Source organism: Ailuropoda melanoleuca, chromosome 11 (genome assembly GCF_002007445.2).
Source record: "Ailuropoda melanoleuca isolate Jingjing chromosome 11, ASM200744v2, whole genome shotgun sequence".
Taxonomy (NCBI): Eukaryota; Metazoa; Chordata; class Mammalia; order Carnivora; family Ursidae; genus Ailuropoda; species Ailuropoda melanoleuca.
In genome coordinates this window covers 110,380,327-110,398,837 of record NC_048228.1, presented here as the reverse complement: position 1 = coordinate 110,398,837, position 18,511 = coordinate 110,380,327, and the positions used below count along the sequence as shown (strand labels likewise).

The 18,511-nt window shown below is 53.2% G+C and overlaps 1 protein-coding gene and 1 pseudogene across 7 annotated transcripts in view; one reads left to right on the top strand and one right to left on the bottom strand.

Moving 5' to 3' along the window:
* Window positions 1-18,511, top strand: part of PCGF3 (polycomb group ring finger 3) — a 44,072-nt gene continuing 25,561 nt past the window's right edge. The window contains exons 1-7 of one of the 7 annotated variants that reach the window (XM_011231283.3): window positions 1-370; window positions 6,652-6,692; window positions 7,026-7,178; window positions 7,801-7,902; window positions 11,461-11,578; window positions 12,830-12,926; window positions 16,290-16,345. In XM_011231283.3, the coding sequence (XP_011229585.1) occupies window positions 7,837-7,902; window positions 11,461-11,578; window positions 12,830-12,926; window positions 16,290-16,345 (337 nt within the window). In that variant the 5' untranslated portion in view covers window positions 1-370; window positions 6,652-6,692; window positions 7,026-7,178; window positions 7,801-7,836. Of the gene's footprint in view, window positions 371-3,664; window positions 6,693-6,912; window positions 7,179-7,800; window positions 7,903-11,460; window positions 11,579-12,829; window positions 12,927-16,289; window positions 16,346-18,511 lie in introns of those variants that run through there. The other 6 variants (XM_019805052.2, XM_011231284.3, XM_019805051.2 and 3 more) reach the window with 6 other exon arrangements.
* LOC117804493 lies at window positions 8,551-8,651 on the bottom strand (annotated as a pseudogene).

The following is an 18,511-nucleotide window of genomic DNA, read 5'->3' as shown; positions in this document are numbered from 1 at the left end:
CATCGCGCCCTGAGCCGAAGGCAGACACTTAACCGCTGTGCCACCCAGGCGCCCCAATTATTTCATTATTTTTTTAAAAAAGCTTTCATGGCAGTGTGTAGCCACATAAAAAATACACTTAAAGTTTCCCTTTTTCTCGTAATCTTGACCGGATTTCAGTGTCCCAGCAAGGAACGTTCATCATACGGTTCTGTTCATCTTGAGATGGCGATAAATTCTTGGTGTTTGGCCCATTCTTCCAGGCCTTGCCTGAGGACCTAGTGATGCCGTCATGGAGTGCGCGAGCCCAGCTGTCTGTTGAGCCCACGTGTACCAGGCACTGTTGTGGGTGCCAGGGCCCCACTGGGGAGCAGGACCACACAGGGAACAGGTTAGTTGGGTGCCACGGGGAGACGAGTGAGGAGCCGGGGGTCTGGGAGGCAGGGTCGTGGGGTCAGATAGACCGTAGAGAAGAGGCTACAGTGGACCAGTAGGGCTCTCTCTTAAGCACCTGCTGTGTGCCGGCACAGGTCCTCCAGTTCGGGGGAGAGAGAGGCCCATCAGATCGAGCAGCAGGTGTGGGTATGTAAGAGTCCAAAATCATAACAGAGCGCTTTGGAAGGAGAGGGCATTGGGCACGGGGCAGAGTTCAGCAGTTTGCTGATTTTCGTGTGGAAATAAGAGTAGGTCTTCTTGAGTACTGAGATGAAGACAGAAATATCTCTGGTTGATTGGGCAGCCCTGGGGTGGGTGCTCTGGCGGACATGATGTCCAACAGTGAGAATGCAGCCTCAGCCCTGCAGTGGGGGTTCATGGCGCTGTTGGAGAACAGGCTGGGCACAGCACCCTGAAGATGCTGACCGTGTAGGGGACGGGACAGCGGCCGGCATTAGACCTGGGGCCACGGTAGCCTGACCAGGAGGCTCAGGGAACCAGCCTGCTGCCGTGAGGATGGAGGGCCAGGCTGGTGGGGAGTGATGCGCACAGCTCAGAGGTAGGCGAGGCCAGGGGGCGCGGAGCTGGCAGGGATGCGCCCTGACGTGGAGAGACACTGATCATGGGTAGAGCCCTGATGTGGATGGGGCTGATGGGGCTGCAGCATGGCAGGAGGGCACGGCTCATCAGGAGCCTGGATCCTTTCGGGGGTTTCATGCGGGAAGGACACGTCCGATTTGCTTTTCTACGTGTTGCTCAGACTTGTGCGCGAGATTGAATTAGTGGTGAGAGTGGGCAGAGGGAGGCCTGTCCTGCGTGCATCTGCCGTCCAGATGGAAGCCATGGTGTGTCCAGTGGGCACGGAAGGCTGGCAGAGGTCATGGCGTTCAGGGAAGAACGAGCGGGACTGGGGTGAGGGAGCAGCTGGTGCTTGGACATGGTGGGGGGAGGGGAGCAGTGGGGAGCAGGTTGGCAGTTTCTTAAAAAGTTGTCAAGCAACTACATTGGCCCCTGGTCGGCATTCACTCCAGAGCATCTGTCCCCACGAAGATGTGGCCGTGAGCTCCTACCAGCCCCATAGGAAACAGCCCAGATATCCACCTGCTGGTGAGCGGGCCAACAACACTGCAGTGGATGCTGCTCGGAAGGAGAATGGGCCGTTTGTGCCACCACGTGAGCAAGCCTCAAAACAGGATGAATGAGAGGAGCCTTGCTGTGTGATGCCGCAAACACGACTCCCAGACACGCCCCCTCAGTGCATTTACCGGCCTGATCAGGGGTCTCTGGGGGGAGGGCCGCATCTCCACTGTGGTGGTCCTTTCCCAGGCGAATGTCAAAACTTAACTGAGTTGTCTCTTTAAAATACGCGCAGTGTATGTTTTGTCAAGTGTTCTCAGTAAAGCTGTTTGATAAAGGTTATGGGATAATATCAACTTGTGCTGGTGATATAGATGAAGGGTTTCCTAGAAACATATCACTTAGCAAAACTAGTTAAAAGGTAAGTGGAAAACTGGGAAGTCCTTGTAAGATGTGGTTAACGAGAGGAGGCACAACCCCTGGGTGTGGATTTGCCTGCGGAGACAGGTGCAGGTTCTTCCTGCTGGGGGTCCCCGAGCAGGCGGGCCTAAGGAGGGTCCAGGATGGCCCTGGAACTGAGGGGAGGGCAGATGGGTCTGGCCCTGAGCAGGCTGCGTCCAGGAGGGGCCCACTGGAGGTGGGACCGCCCTCACACGCTGCGTCTCTGGGTCAGGGTGCACCGCGGCGGCTGTGACGGCTTTGCCCGGGGGGCATGAGCTCTGTGTGCTGACGTGGGAAGACACCCGGGGCAGCTGATTAGTTATAGAAGCCCCGTCATATCGCATCATATGTGGTCTGAGGGTGGCTTTCTAGTAAACATGAGGGTGTGTGCGTACATGTTCCCAGTATTTCAGGTTTACCCACAGAGGGAAATACCCATCACCCTAAGGACAGCAATTAGTCTGAGGGGACTGGGGTTGTAGGGTTTTTTTCCTTAGTGTTATTCTTTACTTTCCACATCATGTTTAATAAAGGTGCTTTTTACGTCCACACTGCAAAACAAACCCGGTGTACTTACCTGAAGGACAGTCAGGGATGATGGACGTGCAACACGGGAATGGAGGGGTGGGGAAGCATCCCCTGAACGGCGCTCGCGGGAGTCGGAGGGAGGGCGTGACCCAGACGGTGCGGTGTGCGGCGAGGGGCCGGGGTGGAGGCGCGGGCGCACGCCTGTTGGTGGTGGAGGAGGCCAGGTGGAGGGGGGCTCCACGGTGAGCGGACAGGGAGGCTGGGCCTCTTCACACAGGATGACGGCCTGGGACGGGCCTGAAGGTTGCGCTGGAGAGACACGCCACCCATGCCCTTCTGGAAGGCTCCGGCGCCTGTGCGGAGTGCGTGATAGCGCCAGGCTCCGTGAACCACGGCAGGGAGCCACGTGGGAGAGATTCGGGTTCAGACGTGGAGGGGTCGGGGTGGTGACCTGGAATCTTGGAGATAGGTTGTGTTGGTAATATCCCCGTCACCGGGATCTCGTCGAGAGCAGCCTGACGGGATTGGGGGCCAGCAGACACTGGGGAGAAGGTGTTCACCAGCATGGCGACCTGCAGCAGACCCGCGTGGGGACGCGTTCCCGGGGTTGCTGAATGTTTGAAAAGAGGCTTATTTGTATTTTCTCTTTTGTGAAGTGCCCGTGGTCCCTCTTATTGTCTGGAGCAGGGGTTGGCAAGTGTTTTTTAGCAAATAACTTAGCTTTTGGGGCCATGTGGTGTCGAAAGTCCTCCCTTCCAGAGCAGGGACTGACAGGACACAGTGGGTGTGGTGGGTCCCCCTCAAGCTTTGTTTACGGAGCAGCCCTGCGGAGCCCTGTCTGGACTGTAGTCTTAGGTGTGGGGGTTCTCGGCCACTCTGGCTGTTCCCACTCGTGTTTTTTGATTACCTGATATACTTTTTTTTTTTTTAAATTATTTATTTATTTGACAGAGAGACAGCCAGCGAGAGAGGGAACACAAGCAGGGGGAGTGGAGAGGAAGAAGCAGGCTCCTGGCGGAGAAGCCTGATGTGGGGCTCGATCCCAGAACGCCGGGATCACGCCCTGAGCCGAAGGCAGACGCTTATAATACTGCACCACCCAGGCACCCCGATATACTTTTTTTTAACGAAGTTGATTTTATTAGTCATTCCCTTTGTGGTTAGTGCTTTTTGATTCTGTTTTTTAGTCTTTTCCTCACCTGAGGGCGGGAGGATGCTCTCCCTAGTATCTTCCAAAGGATTAAAATTGTGCTTTCACATTTGGTCTTCATCCACCTGGAACTGATTATTTGGGGATGAGGGTGGGGGAGACGCCTAGTATAAAGTAGGAGTTTGTTTTTGTTTTGTTTTTCCAATTTCACCACCAGGATGATGTTTGTTGTGGTTTTTTAAAATTTTAAAATGCGCTCTTAATGGAGGTACAGTTTACACCGCAGCTTTCTGGTGTGATTGGTGCTTTGGGCGCATCTGTGACCACACCCCAGTCCTGACCCAGAACCCTGCCATCTCCTCAGACTTCCAGCTGCCAGTCCCTGCCCCTGGCCGGCCCACAGACACCCAGATCTGCCTTTTCTAGAACCGTGTTTCCGGTGGGACATGCACTGCAAGATCCTTGTGTCTGGCTTCTTTCCTGCAGTACAGAGTTCTGTCTTTTGTTCATTTCGGCTGCTGAGCAGTACCCGCCATGTGGATGGACCACTTTCTGTTCCCCACCACCCGTCGATGAGCACTGTGGCTCTTTCCATTGTGGGACTACTATGAAGAAGGCTGCCTTGAACGTTCAGGCGTAAACCTTTGAATGGATATTTGTGTTTGTGTCTCTTTTGTTTATTTATTTTTAGGGTGGGGGAAGGGCAGAGGCAGAGGGAGAGAGAGAATCCTGATGTGGGGCTCGATCTCACAACCCTGAGATCACGACCTGAGCCAATATCAAGAGTCAGACGCATAATTGACGGAGCCACCCAGGCACTTCATGTCTCTTTAAACAGAGAACTTTTATTACCTTCTAAATTTGCTAAGAGTTTTTTTAAAATCATGAATGGATAATGAATTTAATCAAATGATTTCTGTGCATCTTTGGAAAGATCTTACCATTTTTCTCCTTTTGTCTTTTGTCGGATTACTTTTTCCCCTCATAGCAAGGCCCCTGTATTATAGGGATAGACCTGGTTTGTCAAGCGTACCCCTCCTGCTCAGACACTCCTAGGTCAGTGACTCCGTGTGCTGACATTTTTGGCACTGATGGCCACCAGTGAGTTCAGTCTGTGATTTTCCTCCAGTTCTGGTCTGATGTGTGTGTGTGTTACCTTCATAAAACGAGTCGGAAAATACCATCTTTTTGCTTCTCTGAGTGGATTTGTTTGAGTAGGTTTGTATGGCTCCTTGCACACTTGGTAGAACTGCCCTTGAGATGGTAAGGCCTGGGGTTTCCTGACACCGAAGTCCAGGTCCTTAATAGTTACAGAACTTCTGCGTTTTCTTTTTCTACTTGCCTCAATTCTGGGGAGTTATTTTTCTGGGAGTTTATCAATTTCACATAAATTTTCAATTTTATCAGCATAAAGTTGTTCATAATTCATACTAATAGCATAATTCTATTATTGCTTGAATGTAACTTTCTCAGTGAGAGACTCACTGACACCCCGTCCCCCACCAGTGCCCTGACTCTCCTTCCCTGTTCTTATTGGTAGCATTTATCACCTTTTAACATACTAAGTAATTTACCCATGTACTGCATTTGTTACTTATTGTCTGTCTTCCTCCAGTGGGATGTGGGCTCTAGGGAGCTGTTGTCTTTTTCGTTCACTGAGGTCTAAGACCTTATGTCAAGAGTCGGTAACCGTGTTTCTAGCCACAATACAACGTCAATAAAATCAAACACACTGAAAGGTTCCTCACTCACACAAGCACATTTCAGTGGCTCAGCAGCCACCCTGTTGGGCAGAGGGCTTTCATACGAGTACCATCATCCCAGAGCGTCTGGTCAGCCCCGGTCTAGAGCCAGGCCCCGTGTTTCCTCGTCTCTGTTCTCTTGTCAGTGCCTTAGACACACCTGTTAATCTTCCTAGCCAGCCAGCTAACTCTCTTCCTCCTTCCCTACCTCCCTCTCTTCCTTTTTCTGCAAGAATTGAGCTTCAAAGATAAATGAATACAAAACGCAGTGTGGGAAGCTTGAAGAGTGAAAATAACATAAACTGGATATAATGTGAATGGCATTTAAGTATGTATTAGGCCCACCGTTCCAAGGTTGTATTTAACCACGACCGTTAAACCGCCAGAGCCCTGGTGCTTTCTCAAGTGTGTCCCTACTTCAGAAGGGAGCAGGCACAGCACCTCCAGCCCTGTCTGTCCACCTTCCTGCCTGCAGGGTGGGGAGACCTCAGGGCTTCACACAAAGGAGGGAGAGCATGGGCAGGCAGGAGGGAAAGTTCCACGGAGGTTCTGGAGGCGTCTCAGACTGAGCCCCCACATGGCACCGTGGCCACCAGCCTGACCACCCCGGGGCCTGCAGGCTGGAATGCAGACCCCCTGCAGCTTTGAGAGCGACCTGTTGGCTCCCTGTCACCCAGAGTGGGAGCCCGGGTCTTCCCAGAGGCCTCACGCGTGCCCTCTCCCCTCACCTGTGCTCACCCAGCTCCAGGCAGTGAGGCCCCTAACACGGCTCTCCCTGGGCCCCGATCTCAGCCCTGTGCTGGTTGGTGTCTGTGCCTGTCTCCCCCCGGAACTCCGTGACCCCTACTTTGGCCCAGAACCCAGCTTGGAGCCTGCACGCTCACCTTAGGGGATGTGAGGAGGGTGTGAGGGTGCAGAACACACAGAAATCACAGAAGTTAAATAGCACTGCGCTATTCCCTGTCCCTCCCAGAGGCCCGAGCCTCCCGTCGGGTCACCCCTGAGATCTACCCCCTCTTCTGGAGCTGTCCCCATGGCCTCACGGCATGTGACAGAACCCCTGCCTGCCTACACACCGCCCATATGCCCTCCCAGCCCAACATCCCCTGGGCTTTGGTGACACCAGTCTGCCACTGAGATCTGCCCATGTCTCTGTGGGCGGTTCTGGTTTCACTGTCATTAATTCTCGTTTTCCTCGGTGGTTTTAAGCAAGTAAATGGGCAAAGCCAAGGCTGCTGGTCTGGCAGGGGACGTGGACAGCGTGTGTGGTTGATGCCCCTATGTTGTGTGTCTCTACAGGCTTCAAAATGTAGCAGAGGGTTCCAGGCTGCCATGTACAGGTAAATGTGGTTTGAACTTTGATTTTTCTCTTCTTTCAATGCATGTGAATTGCTTCAATTTACCTTGGGTTATGCTGTGCGAGTGTACTTGAGCCATAGAAAAAGTCAGTTGCTTATAACTGCTTTAAAATGTAGTTTCTGATAGCTCCAGGGGAGATTAGGGTACAACCACTTACATATATCCAAGTTTTCTCTTAATTAACACTTCTGGTTGACTCAGTTCTGTTGTTTACGACGTGGGACTCACCTAAGAATTCTAGAAAGAACTTCATTACAGGACCGTGTGCATCCTACATGAGCTGACATGAAGTAACAGAGCTGTTTCTGTGCCAGAAAATGGACAGAGGGCAAGGGACAGAAGGGAGGCGCAGACGTGAAGACCGACAGGGCAGAGTGAAGCTGCTGGCAAGGACTCACAGCATCAGAACAGCAGCCTGAGTGCCCCATGCAAAGGCAGGAGGAGGGGACCGAAGACATCTAGAAGAGGTGAGGCAGTCTCCTCCGGCCTCCAGGCCGGCCTTTCAGCAGCCTGCGTGGGGAGGGATCAACAGCTGTGAAAAGCCCGCTGTCCACGTTCACGCTGACCTTTCCTGACATCCATGGGGTCTGCCTGCCTCCCTCCTGCGAGAGGCTCTAAGACACACCGGGCAAGGTGTCTTGGGGTCTGCTGACAGGTGTGGTGTGCACAGGTTACAGGGCTGAAGGCCTTGTACCATTTTCCTCCTCTGGCTCGTGCCCCCCGGTGTCCAGTGTCTAGAGCTGCACAGGGGCCAAGCGGGGAAGCCCAGGGGCGGGACTTCTGCATGGTGGTGACAGTGGACATTTCCCTTCTGAGTGCAGCTCCTCATGGGCCTGGGGAGAGGAGGGAGGCGGGCCTTGGGGCCCAGCTTGGGCAGAGCCGGCAGTCTGGGCCAGGGGACTCTCAGGGCCACTCTTGTCTCCTAATGTGGGTGGTCAGCGAGTAGAGGGTCCCTTTTCCAAGCTGTTAGGGCCATCCCCTCAGCCGGGCGCTGTGCTCAGGCAGCCTGCCCCCACCATCTTCCCTTGTCTCTTGCGACCTCCCTCCTTTGGGGTTTCCTGTAGGTGAGACTCGTGTGTGCTCTTTTAGCAGGAGTCTCGAGAGGGGTGCCACGTCCTTCGTGGCATGACTCCAGGAGGCACAGCTGTCTGTCACCCATCTGGTGCCCACCTAGTGTCACCTGGTCACTCAGTAAGTGATGGCTGCATAGTGTTTCTACCTTGAGGCCCCGCTCTCACTCTGTGCCTGAGAAGTGTTTGGTGGGAGGGGTCTCTGAGACTTTTTGAATCTTCTCTTCCTCAACAAAGCCTCCACTGGTGATTCCTGAGGAAACTGTCGCTGCGGTTTCTGTGGTGGCTGGTGACTCCTACTTCCGCAAGATCGGCTCACCCTCTTCTGGAAGGAAGCACGTCCCTTGCTTATTCGTCTGTCTCAGTGTGGACGTGTGAACTTCTGTGTTATTCTGTTGATTATAATCTGATTCATTCTGTTCACCTGATGATAGTCACGCTTTATCTTGAAGCTCCAGTTGTCCCCAGTGTGGCCAGTGGAGCCCTTGGAGCTGGGCCCAGGTCTTCTCTGCCTTGCGTGAGCCGTGTGCTTGTGCACCCGTGAACTTCATGGAGGACAGTGGTGTGTCCGCCCTGGGACCTAGGCCGCCGAGGAGCGCTTTCTCCCAGGCCCTCCCGGTGGACAGAGCTGGGAAGTAGGTGTGGGAGCCCACACTCACATGTAGACACAGGTCTTCATCTATTTACCCACCTGCTCACTAAGCACGAACTCACACTGACCCTGGCCCCACAAAGGGGCCAAAGGCCCCGTCTGTGCCAGCATGACCCGGGACTTGGTTTTGGCTTTACGAATTTCTGTGTCATCCTTGAGCTGCGGCCATGCTAATCTTCTCTGTATCGTTCTGAGTTTAGTACACTGCGGCCAAAGCAAGCCCTGTTTTGTCTTTAGTTTGGCAGCTGGGTTACTTGGTGGTTGGGAAGATACTTTGTTGCTGCGCATCTATACTACTGCGTGATAGGGATATTTGCACGTCCTCGTGTCCTTAGTGGCCGCCATATAAACAGCTGCGGAATAGAAGAGGTGAGAACAGTACTCAGCTGGGGCCAGCGTGGGGCCTTATGTGAGATTTCCATGTCGGTAGGCCCCTGTTTTCTGCTCTGGTTTCCCTTCCCTCCTTTTATTTCCTGCTCCATGAGGTGGTGCTGGGTTCCCCGAAGGCCAGCCACCTGGCTGGGTTCCGTGCACACACTTGCTGAGAACAGAGTGCAAACCCACACTGGCTCGGAACAGGACCGTCCTCACCAGATGCGGCTGGTTGGCCCATAGGAACCCCTGTGAGAATGTTCCACCAAGCTTCATTTCATCTGTCCTAGATTTTTAGTAATGTCAACGAACCCCGACCCACAGACACACCTGGCCGCAAGGGAGGTGGGAAGGGCCCTCTCCAGTGGGGACCGCGTGTCTGCTGCAGCCTGATGTTGAAGGGAGGAGAGATGTGGGTGAACAGCCAGAAGCATCTGCTTTCATCTCACATTCCACACAAGTCCTAGAGCAGGACCGCAATGTAGAGACATGCTCCGTTCTGTAAGTGGTGCTAGTCTGGCAGTCCTCCCGATGGCATTCACTCACTCTGATAGTTTGTTGATTCTGACAATTCGCCTCCAGGTTGCGGCTCCCTCCAGGCCCTTCGCCTCCTCATCCAGCCACAAAGCCCTGGCCAGGCCCTCGGGCCGCACTGTACCGTGGCAAACACAGCCAGCACTTGGCCTCGGACCTCACACAGATGGAAGTGGGTCTCAAGTCCTCCAAGTGGTTTGCTTTCTTTTCCCTTTTTCTGAAACAGCATTGAGCAGTGAGTGTCCTCGCCCGGCGGCCTGGGATCTATATGCACTGTGCAGCCAGCCGCCCTCAGTGATGCCCTTGACACTGACGTGTCTGTTTCTGTCTTTGTGCAGAATTCTGTTAGTGATGCTTACTTTGAGAACGTTCATTCTGTAAGCATTCATTGGAGCAGCGTTTTGTATTGGTTTTGGTTTCCTACTGCTGCTATAACAAAGGACCAGCAGCACAAATGTGTCATCTGACAGTTCCAAGGGTCAGAGGTCAAGGTGCCCACAGGGCTCTCTCCTTGTGGCTCCGGGGGAGAATTGGTCTTTGTCTTTTCCAGCTTCTGGGGCACCCGCACCTTGGCTCGTGGCCCACCTTCAAGCCAACAGCCTAATATCTCCCGGTCTCTCTGACTCTGACCCTCCCACCTCCCCTTTGAAGGACCCCGTGATGACATGGGGTCTGTGGGGTCATCTGGGACCGTCTCCCGTGTGAGGTGACATACAGGTTTTGGGGTAGGGCTTGGCCATCCCCAAGAGCTGCTGTAACTCCTGGCACATCCCCACCCCCAAGACAGAGACAGCATGTCAGCACTTCAGCGCACAGATGTTTGGACTTTGATGATGCCACGGTGTGTGCAACCCGGATGTCCTGTGGAATAGTGATGGGGATCGGCAGGTAGCTTTGGGAACCCCCAGTTCTGGGACTGGGCTGTGCTGGGCCAAGAGGCTACTGAGGCCCAGGAAGGGTGAGGTCCTGGGGGCTGGTTGGATTTCCCTTGGACAGGGCAGAGAGTAGGGGAGAAGGGTCTGGAGCCCCTGCTGGCTAAATGAAATTGCTTTCTTAGCCAGTCTTCAGTGGCAGTTTTCTGTGATTTGCCATTTTAAACAATTGCAGTAAACATCTTTTGAACTTGTCCCATTATTGAGATAAATTTTTAGAAATGGAACAAGCCCTGTTCTATTTGGGTACATCTGGATGGCAGCCCCTTTGACTGTCCACTTCCCCGGGACTTGTCAGGACTGCACGTCGACTGTCCTGAGCGTTCTGATATTGGAATGCCATGTGGTGTGACCTGTGTGTGTGGACGTATCCAAGGGCTGAGCACCTTTGCATGTGCTTACCGGCCGTGTCTCTGCGTCCACACGGAGGCCTCATCCAGGGGCTTTGCCTCTCGTTCAGGGTGGGCCAGCATCACCCTCACCAGTGTCCCTCAGGGTCATTCATCCCCAAGCTTTCCAGAGGAGCCAGTAGCTCCAGCACTGACCCCCGCAGCCCCCCATCCCAGATCCGGCGCAGCCTGCCTGCTCCCCAGCCTCTCTTCCTGCAGCTGCATGAACTTCCTTACTTGCCCACCCACCTCACCAGCTGGCCTCAGTGCAGTCCTGAGCAGGAGAGGGTTGGGGGATCCCAGACGGGGTAGTGTCGTGGGTGGTTAAGGGGAAGCGGTAACTGCCCATCGGGTGTTTGGCGGGACGGCCCTGGTCCTCTGTGAGAAGACCTACAGTACTCTGTCGTACAGACGGAAATCAGGCCACAGTATCTTTGCAGCTTGGACCTGGCCCTGGGAGACGGCAGCCTCCATCACACCGAGCCCTTCCGGGGGGAGGTGCTGTAACTTGGTTTACGTTGAGCCCGAACCTTTGGTGGGACACATGGGAGTATTTCAGGGGTGTCCAACTCTTGGTTTCGGCCCAGGTTGTGATCTCAGTGTCGTGAGACTGAGCCCTGCATCAGGCTTTGCACTCCACGGGGAGTGGGCTGAAGATTTTCTCTCTCCCTCTGCCGCTCTCCCTGCTCATGCTCTCTCCCTCTCTCTCTCTAAAAATAAATAAGTCTTAAAAAAAAAAAAAAAAGAAAAAAACATGGGAGTATTTCAGATATTAGTTAATAAGTGGTTTTCTCTTGCAGAAGCCAAAGATGTTGACCAGAAAGATTAAACTCTGGGACATAAACGCCCACATCACCTGCCGCCTGTGCAGCGGATATCTCATCGATGCAACCACCGTGACCGAGTGTCTGCACACGTGTATGTGGGGAGTATTCTAGAACGTGGTCTTTGACAGCCGTGGGATGGATGTGACCGAGTGTCTGCGTATGTGTGTGGTGGAATGTCCCAGAATAGGGCCTTTGACGGCTTCTAGCCTTGCGGTTCCTTGATACTTGGGCCTTCTTTTCTCTTCTCTTTTCTTTCTTCCTTTCTTCCTTCCTTCCTTTCTTCTTTCTTTCTTTCTTTCTTTCTTTCTTTCTTTCTTTCTTTCTTTCTTTCTCTCTTTCTCTCTTTCTCTCTTCCAAAAGCTTTTAGCTCAAACACAAAGCAAGACACAGAAGCAGGAATAAAGAAGATTTTAAATCAGAAAAATTATTTCAAATTAAAAATATTATGGGTAATTTTGATAGAGATATCATTTAAGAAAGCTAAATATAGGAAACATTTATTTATTTCTATGTAACGGCAAAACCAGCATAACTGTGTTATGACAGAATATTCATTTCTAGTGGACAGAAATGCTTACTTTGAGAATTTCCAGATGAATTCCTTAAACTTTTTAAGCAGGGAGATGTGTTTCGGCTCTTTAAGGCTAATGAGCCTGTGTTTTGGTGTTTAGAAGACTCTTAGCTTGTGCTGAACTTGGGTGTTTTAAGCCCCGTCTTGGGTGAACAGAAGGTGAGGCTCACCTGAAGCTCGTCGTGGTGACGGTGGCCGAGGGTGCCAGGCAGGGGCCCTCTGTGGAGACAGGGTCTTTGCAGTAAAACCAGTGCCTGGAACGAAGATGACTTCTGATCCCGTATTTTCCACTTTAGAAATAAAATGTTTGCCAATTTTGATAGAACTTTTATTTTAAAGGTAATTATAGCTTTAAATGGTTGTTCTCATTGAACTTTCTCGAATTTTGTTGTACACAGAAAATCCTGTGATTTTTTTTTTTTTTTTTTGACAAACATGAGTATTGTAACTGTTAGCCCTGTGGTGAGAATATTCGGATGAGGCCCTGCAGCGCATTCTTGCGCATTTCCCAGCTCTCGACCTCTGGGCACCTCCCCCTCACTTAGGTTCCTCGTCCCTCTTATCCCTACACCTCAGACGTGTTGAGTGAGGTGGCTGATTGAGCACTTGGGGCTTCTCCGTTGTTGGTGAGACCTGAGAGGCAGGTGTCCCCTCGAAGCAGCCGCGTGCCGGTCTGTCTGCACGGTGGCCGGAGCGTGTGCCCTGCCCGAGGAGGCGTCGGCATCTGCATCCTGGTTTCACTGTCTGACGTGCCTGTGCTTTTGCAAACAGTCTGTCGGAGTTGCCTGGTCAAGTACTTGGAAGAGAACAACACCTGCCCCACGTGTCGGATCGTGATCCACCAGAGTCACCCGCTGCAGTACATCGGGTAAGCGCCCCCAGGCCCCCCACTCACAGCTTCTGGCATCGTTCTGTGTCGGGGACTCACCCTGCGCCGGGCGCCCGTGACCACACATGGCGGCAAGCCTCCGGCTCCGCACGCCTGGCCTCCCTGCCGGCCAGGTCAGACCGCTGAGCGCTGGGGCCGTTCCCACCAGTTTCCAGGAGTATTCACTCAAATCGAAGAATTTGGGGAACCTCAGGACCCACGTGGATTTCACTGGTTTTACACTAAGCTGGCTGAATCTGAAGCAGGTGGCAGCCCTTGGTCCACCTTCTATTTGGAATGAGTGGTCCTAGGCCCTTGTGTGTGGCCTGCATCTCACTCCTTGCGGCTGGCGGCCCTCCTGGCCACGGCCACCTCCTTGGATTTTGGGGAGATTGGACCATTTGTGAAGGAGGCGTCAGGGGGTCGGCTTATGGATTTTATGCAGAGTTTTAAGTGGCTTCCAGATTTGGGGAGCTGCTCTAAAGCGCCCCCACACCACATGGGAGCAGCAGAGGTAGGTCTGTAGGTCTGTTCTGAACCACTCCCAAGGATTGTGAAGTATCTAGTGTCCACAGAAGACTTTAAAAACATGAACAGCTGGTGTCGGCACAGCGAGAAACCACTGTCAGATCAAGAGGTAGAAATCGTCAGGCCCAGAAGCCCCCGCGCAATAGCCCACCGTCCCCAGGCAACAGAGCTTAGTCCCCTTTGTCCAGCTCACTACAAGGGGGACTGGCGGTGTGTTTGCGTGCTTTGCCCTTGACCCGAACTGTTCTCCAGACTCGTCTCTGTTAGTGTGGAGCCCTGTGGCCGGGGGACATCGGGGTGTCCGTGGCGGGCACTCAGTGCTGTTCTGGGCATTGCCATGCACTTGTCTCCTCTCTTCCATCCCTCAGAGCAGGGTGTTGGGGCGTAGTGCTCTTGTGCCTTCCCGTGGTCTCCTGGACTGTTGTGCAGTGCACGACCTTACCAGTGTGTCTTGTGGGCACCCATGGACTGTATTCTTGCCACGTGGTGGCTCTGTATGGTATCTCTTGCCCTGATTATCAGTGAGCACCAGCCTCTTCCCAAATGTTACCTGGCCATTCGGGCTTCTGGGAGGTGTCTGGTCACATCCCATGTCATTTTTCTGTTGGGTTCTTTGTTTTTGTTCTGCTTAAAAGAAATGCTAGATGTACTCTGGGCACTAACTGTTGGCAGTGTGTATGCACATGTCTCCTGTTGGGTGTAGTTTTGTAGAGCACGGGGGGGCTTTCCTTATGTGGACGGTAGAAGGCAGGAGGTGGTAGGGGCTTCATGCTGGTGGGAAACTGTGGAGACTCTGGCCCTCCCTCTCAGAGCGCCAGGGCCGCTCTCCTGTGCTCTGGGTTAGGCAGGGCTTCCTGGAGAGCTGAAACCCTTTAGCAATCTGGGATGCTGGTGTTCCAAGCATAGCCTAACCTGCTAACACACAGAAGGGGGCCAGTGGAGCAAAGCTAGCCAGGTGCGTTGGCTAGGCCCTGTCTCTTCCCTGTGCAGTGACCGTGTGGTGACCAGGGCCGGGGAGGTCGAGTTGCAGAGCTGGGGGGAGATGCTCAGCCCCGAGGTCTGCTGTGGGCTCTGGGCTCCAGAGTGGCTCTTCCCTGCTAACCCTGTGCCTTACTCCTTGCCCTCTGTGCTCCGCCTGGAACTGCAGTGTTTTCCCCATCCTGATGCCGGCTCTGTAGTTGGCTCAGAGCCTTGTTCCTGACACAGCTTCCCCTCCACACTTGGCCCAGCCTTCTGCTCTGATTCTGCTCTACCCTACTGTGGGGTTGCCCCAAAGGAAGGGCCTTTAGCCTTGAGCTGGGGCAGGGTGGGGAGAAGACACTTAGGGTGGGACCCGGTGGCACCATCCAGGGCCCTGGGCAGTGGCTCGGGCCTTAGGAGGTAGGAGGATGCCGCGAGGCGCTGGCCGCAGGCAGGTGCTAAGCCTGAGCTCCTAGGGTCTGGTGGATCTGTGAGGCAGCTCTGCCCTTCCAGGCTTCATCTTCCAGCCAAGGACTTTGGCCGTGTGGGCCGTGTGAAGAGAAGAGCTAAGAGAGGGTGTGTAGCCCATAGCATGTGTAAACATGAACGCTTCAAGGAAGTGGCCTGTGTTTCAAGGGGCTGCCACACCAAGAGCCTGGATGTGGCCGACACCGGGAAAAGTGCCCTGTGCTGTTCTGTCCTGCTGCCTGGCACCCTCCCTGAGGAGAGCCCCCCAAGCCCTCCTCTCAGCCCTGTGGGTCCTCGGCCAGGCAGGCAGGGCCTAGCACGGTCATTTGGAGGACCCAGGGTCGAGCTCTGGGGCAGCATTCGGTCCTGCGTACTTCTCTTGTGGATGGGGTGAGCTTTCCGTGAAGCTGGTGGGGGTAGAGTCAGAGATACCAAGGAAGTCATGTGCTGCAGGCCAGCTTACCTGTGTGCATGTGTCCATCACCCATACACACACGTAAATGTGAGTGTTGGGATGAGAAATGTATTTCGTAGTGTGGATCATGGTCAGAACGTTTGAGAAACCCTGCTTCAGTCTGCCACACCACAGGTTGAGCTGTCAGCCCAATGTCTATTAGAACTTCAGAGTTCTTGGAAATGGTGAGTGACGGTCTCTGCAGGACCTGGTCCCCCACGCTTGTGGCAGAACTGCGAGCCTGGTGAGTGGCTGCTGTGTGCCCAGTCCTGGACTGCCTCTCACGCCTAAATGTCTGCGTGTTTTGTGGAGCATAACTGTTGTCAGTTAGTTACAAGTTACCTATCTGGGTTCTTAAGGGTTTCATTTTAATGGATGATGTTTGGAGATTAACACTGATTTAAAAACAGTTACTTAAATGTATTAATAATTTATGTTTGTTTTAAAAATAGCAAACTGGAGTGAGAATTTTATTTCAAATACTGTGCTTATGTAACCTTTTCAGAAAACCTTCGTAGGTAGATCAGAAAGACCGAAGGGCCTGATCTTAGGGCCTTTCCTCTACATTTTTCGGAAGGTTAACGCAAAGCTTCCTGTCTAGTGGAGACCCCGGGACGCACCAGTGGAAGAGGAGGGGGTGGCAGAGTGCGGCTGGACAGGCCGCTCCAGGCCACGGCTCTGTGTCGGCACCGCGTTCAGCAGGCGGAGGGCACTCATCACCTAGAGGGTCTTTGTGTTACTGCTACTTGAGATGTTCTTAAGTTTCTAGAGCCTGAGTTAAATGACGCATTAATTCAGGTCATATATGACTTTTGCTAGCCCATTTTTTAAAGTGTAAACCAGAAGCAAAATTCAATGACGATTTCGAATTTGTGATTGTGGAGTTTGATATTATTAATGGAAAACGTGCCCGGGTTTTTGGCTAACCTTACCTGTTGTGTTCTTTTTGCCAGTCATGACAGAACCATGCAGGACATTGTTTACAAACTGGTTCCAGGCCTTCAGGAAGGTGAGTGTCAGAATGTCGCTCTGAGACCACGGAGTCTGCAGCACGGCTCTGGGGGGCTTTCCTTGCGGGGGTCCTGGCCCAGGAGGGAGGCCTCCTCTGTGGCAACAGCAGCACCTGTCTTGTCCCTGCGCTGAACTCACGAGTACCGAGGTGCTGGCTGCTTCCACCATATCTGCCTCGCTGCTCCTGTGTTCCGAAGGCACGTGCCCAGCGCACAGCCTTGCTGGGGTGGCGTCCCTGATCACACCTGCGCATGTGCACGACCAGTAGCCAGGGTGTTGGTAAAGTTTAACTGTATTTAAAGTCAAATCTCATGAGAATTGAAAAAACATTATGTAGTACAAATATCCTGAAAGTGGAAATGGCCATTCTTTTTAAAACTTTTCTGCAGTTCTGAACACAGAGGCTGTGGCTGCCCCTCTTTGGGGAGAAGGGGAGGGACATTGGTCTCAGGATCCCACTCAGGGTCCGAGGGTGGGCTGGCAGGGCGGTGCCTGCTGAGAAAACTCAGATAAAATATGTTAGGAATTCCTTTGGGCTGTGTTTTCTCACTGTCATGTTTCAGAAGAGGGTTATGATTTGACATACAGCTTACTCTGTTAGAGGATATTCATCTGGCTTTTCCTACGTAACTTAACGATGATGTTAGTCTTTTCTTTACCATTCACAAGTTCATTTATGTAAGAATTTAAGTTTTCTGAGTAAAATATAAATGGGGACAATCATCTTTCAATACCCAAAAGTTTTTCAATCCTAAGGCAAAGAATACCTCAAAATAAAATACCAGCACCTTAAAAAATTATTATAGAGTATTTTAAACACAGAAGCAGGCAGAACCACATACAGAATCACATGCCTTTATTACCCAGAGTCCACAGTTTCCAGGTCAGGTGAAATCGCTCATCTTCCTATCCCAGAAGATAAGGTTCTTCGACACACATAACCACCACACCTTTAAAAATCTAAGAAAATAATAGTAATCCCTCGGTATCAAATACCCAGTCAGTGCCAACATTTCTAACTGCCTCAAGAGCACCACGTTTTTCTAGTTTGCTTTAGTTTATTTCAGTCAGGATCCAGGTCAGGTCGGCCCCTGGGCTGACTGCTGTGCCCCCTCCCGGCCTCTCCTGTATCCAAGTCCGGACTTGCTGAGGGCGCCCCAGTCCCGTGAACTGCTGGCATGTGCAGGCCTGACTGGATTCTGGCTCGTGTTTTCGGCAAGCCCACCTCTGGTGGTTATTCCGTCTGAGCAGGTGCCGTCAGCCTGTCTATCGTGTTGCCCCAGCCACCCGGCACCAGCACAGCGGCAGTCTGTCGTTCCTTAGAAGCCCTAGAATCTGCCCCTTCGGTGCCCGGCCCGGCCCATGTACCGGGTAGGCCGCGTCCACAGAGCCGTGCCTCACTGCTCGGTTCCTGAGGCCCACGTTGCATCGATAGGCAGAACTGTGCTTGTCTCTCCTTTGCACACGGTGTGCCGAGTTGGCTTTCTGAGCCCTCCAGCCACAGTTGGGTGGATGGAAGTGCGTGTGCGTGTTCACAGCGCGTAGGGGTCCTTGTCCTCTCTGCAGCTCACTCGCTCCCGTTGGTGGCCCCCGACACCACCCTGGGAGTCTGGGATGGCCCTGCTTCCCGGGCAGGTGGGTTCTGGGCTCCTCTTGCTGACTTCCTACCCCAAGCAGCACCGGCCCCCTCCCCCACAGAGTCCAGGTGCTGTCCGTGGGTGAGATGCCCCCTGACACGGCTGTAATGGAAGTTGTGTTTGTGAAGAACATGGTGCAGGTACGATGGCCCCGCTGACTGAGCAAGTTGTACTGTGGCAGGCGTGCCCCCATTTTTCCCTTAGGCCAGGGTCTCTCTCCTCGCAGACCTGGCCCTCAGCTTCTCTGTTTCTCAGACTCTTGGCCACGTGCTGCTCTTCACAAGGACATCACAGCTTTGAAGCCCTTCACAGCACAACTGCTTCCTTGGTACAGGCTGTCTGCAGTTCCTTTGTGGTTTTGGTCGCGCCCACAGTTGCAGACCTGATTTTGCAGGTGGAGGCCATTCTGGCAGGCCGGCTTCACCTGACGTGGGGCAGCATGCCGGCCGCACCTGCTACCATCCGGGCCCTCTGAGCCGCGCCCCCTCAGGCTCCACTCCCTGCTGCTGTCCTCACGCCAGCCATTT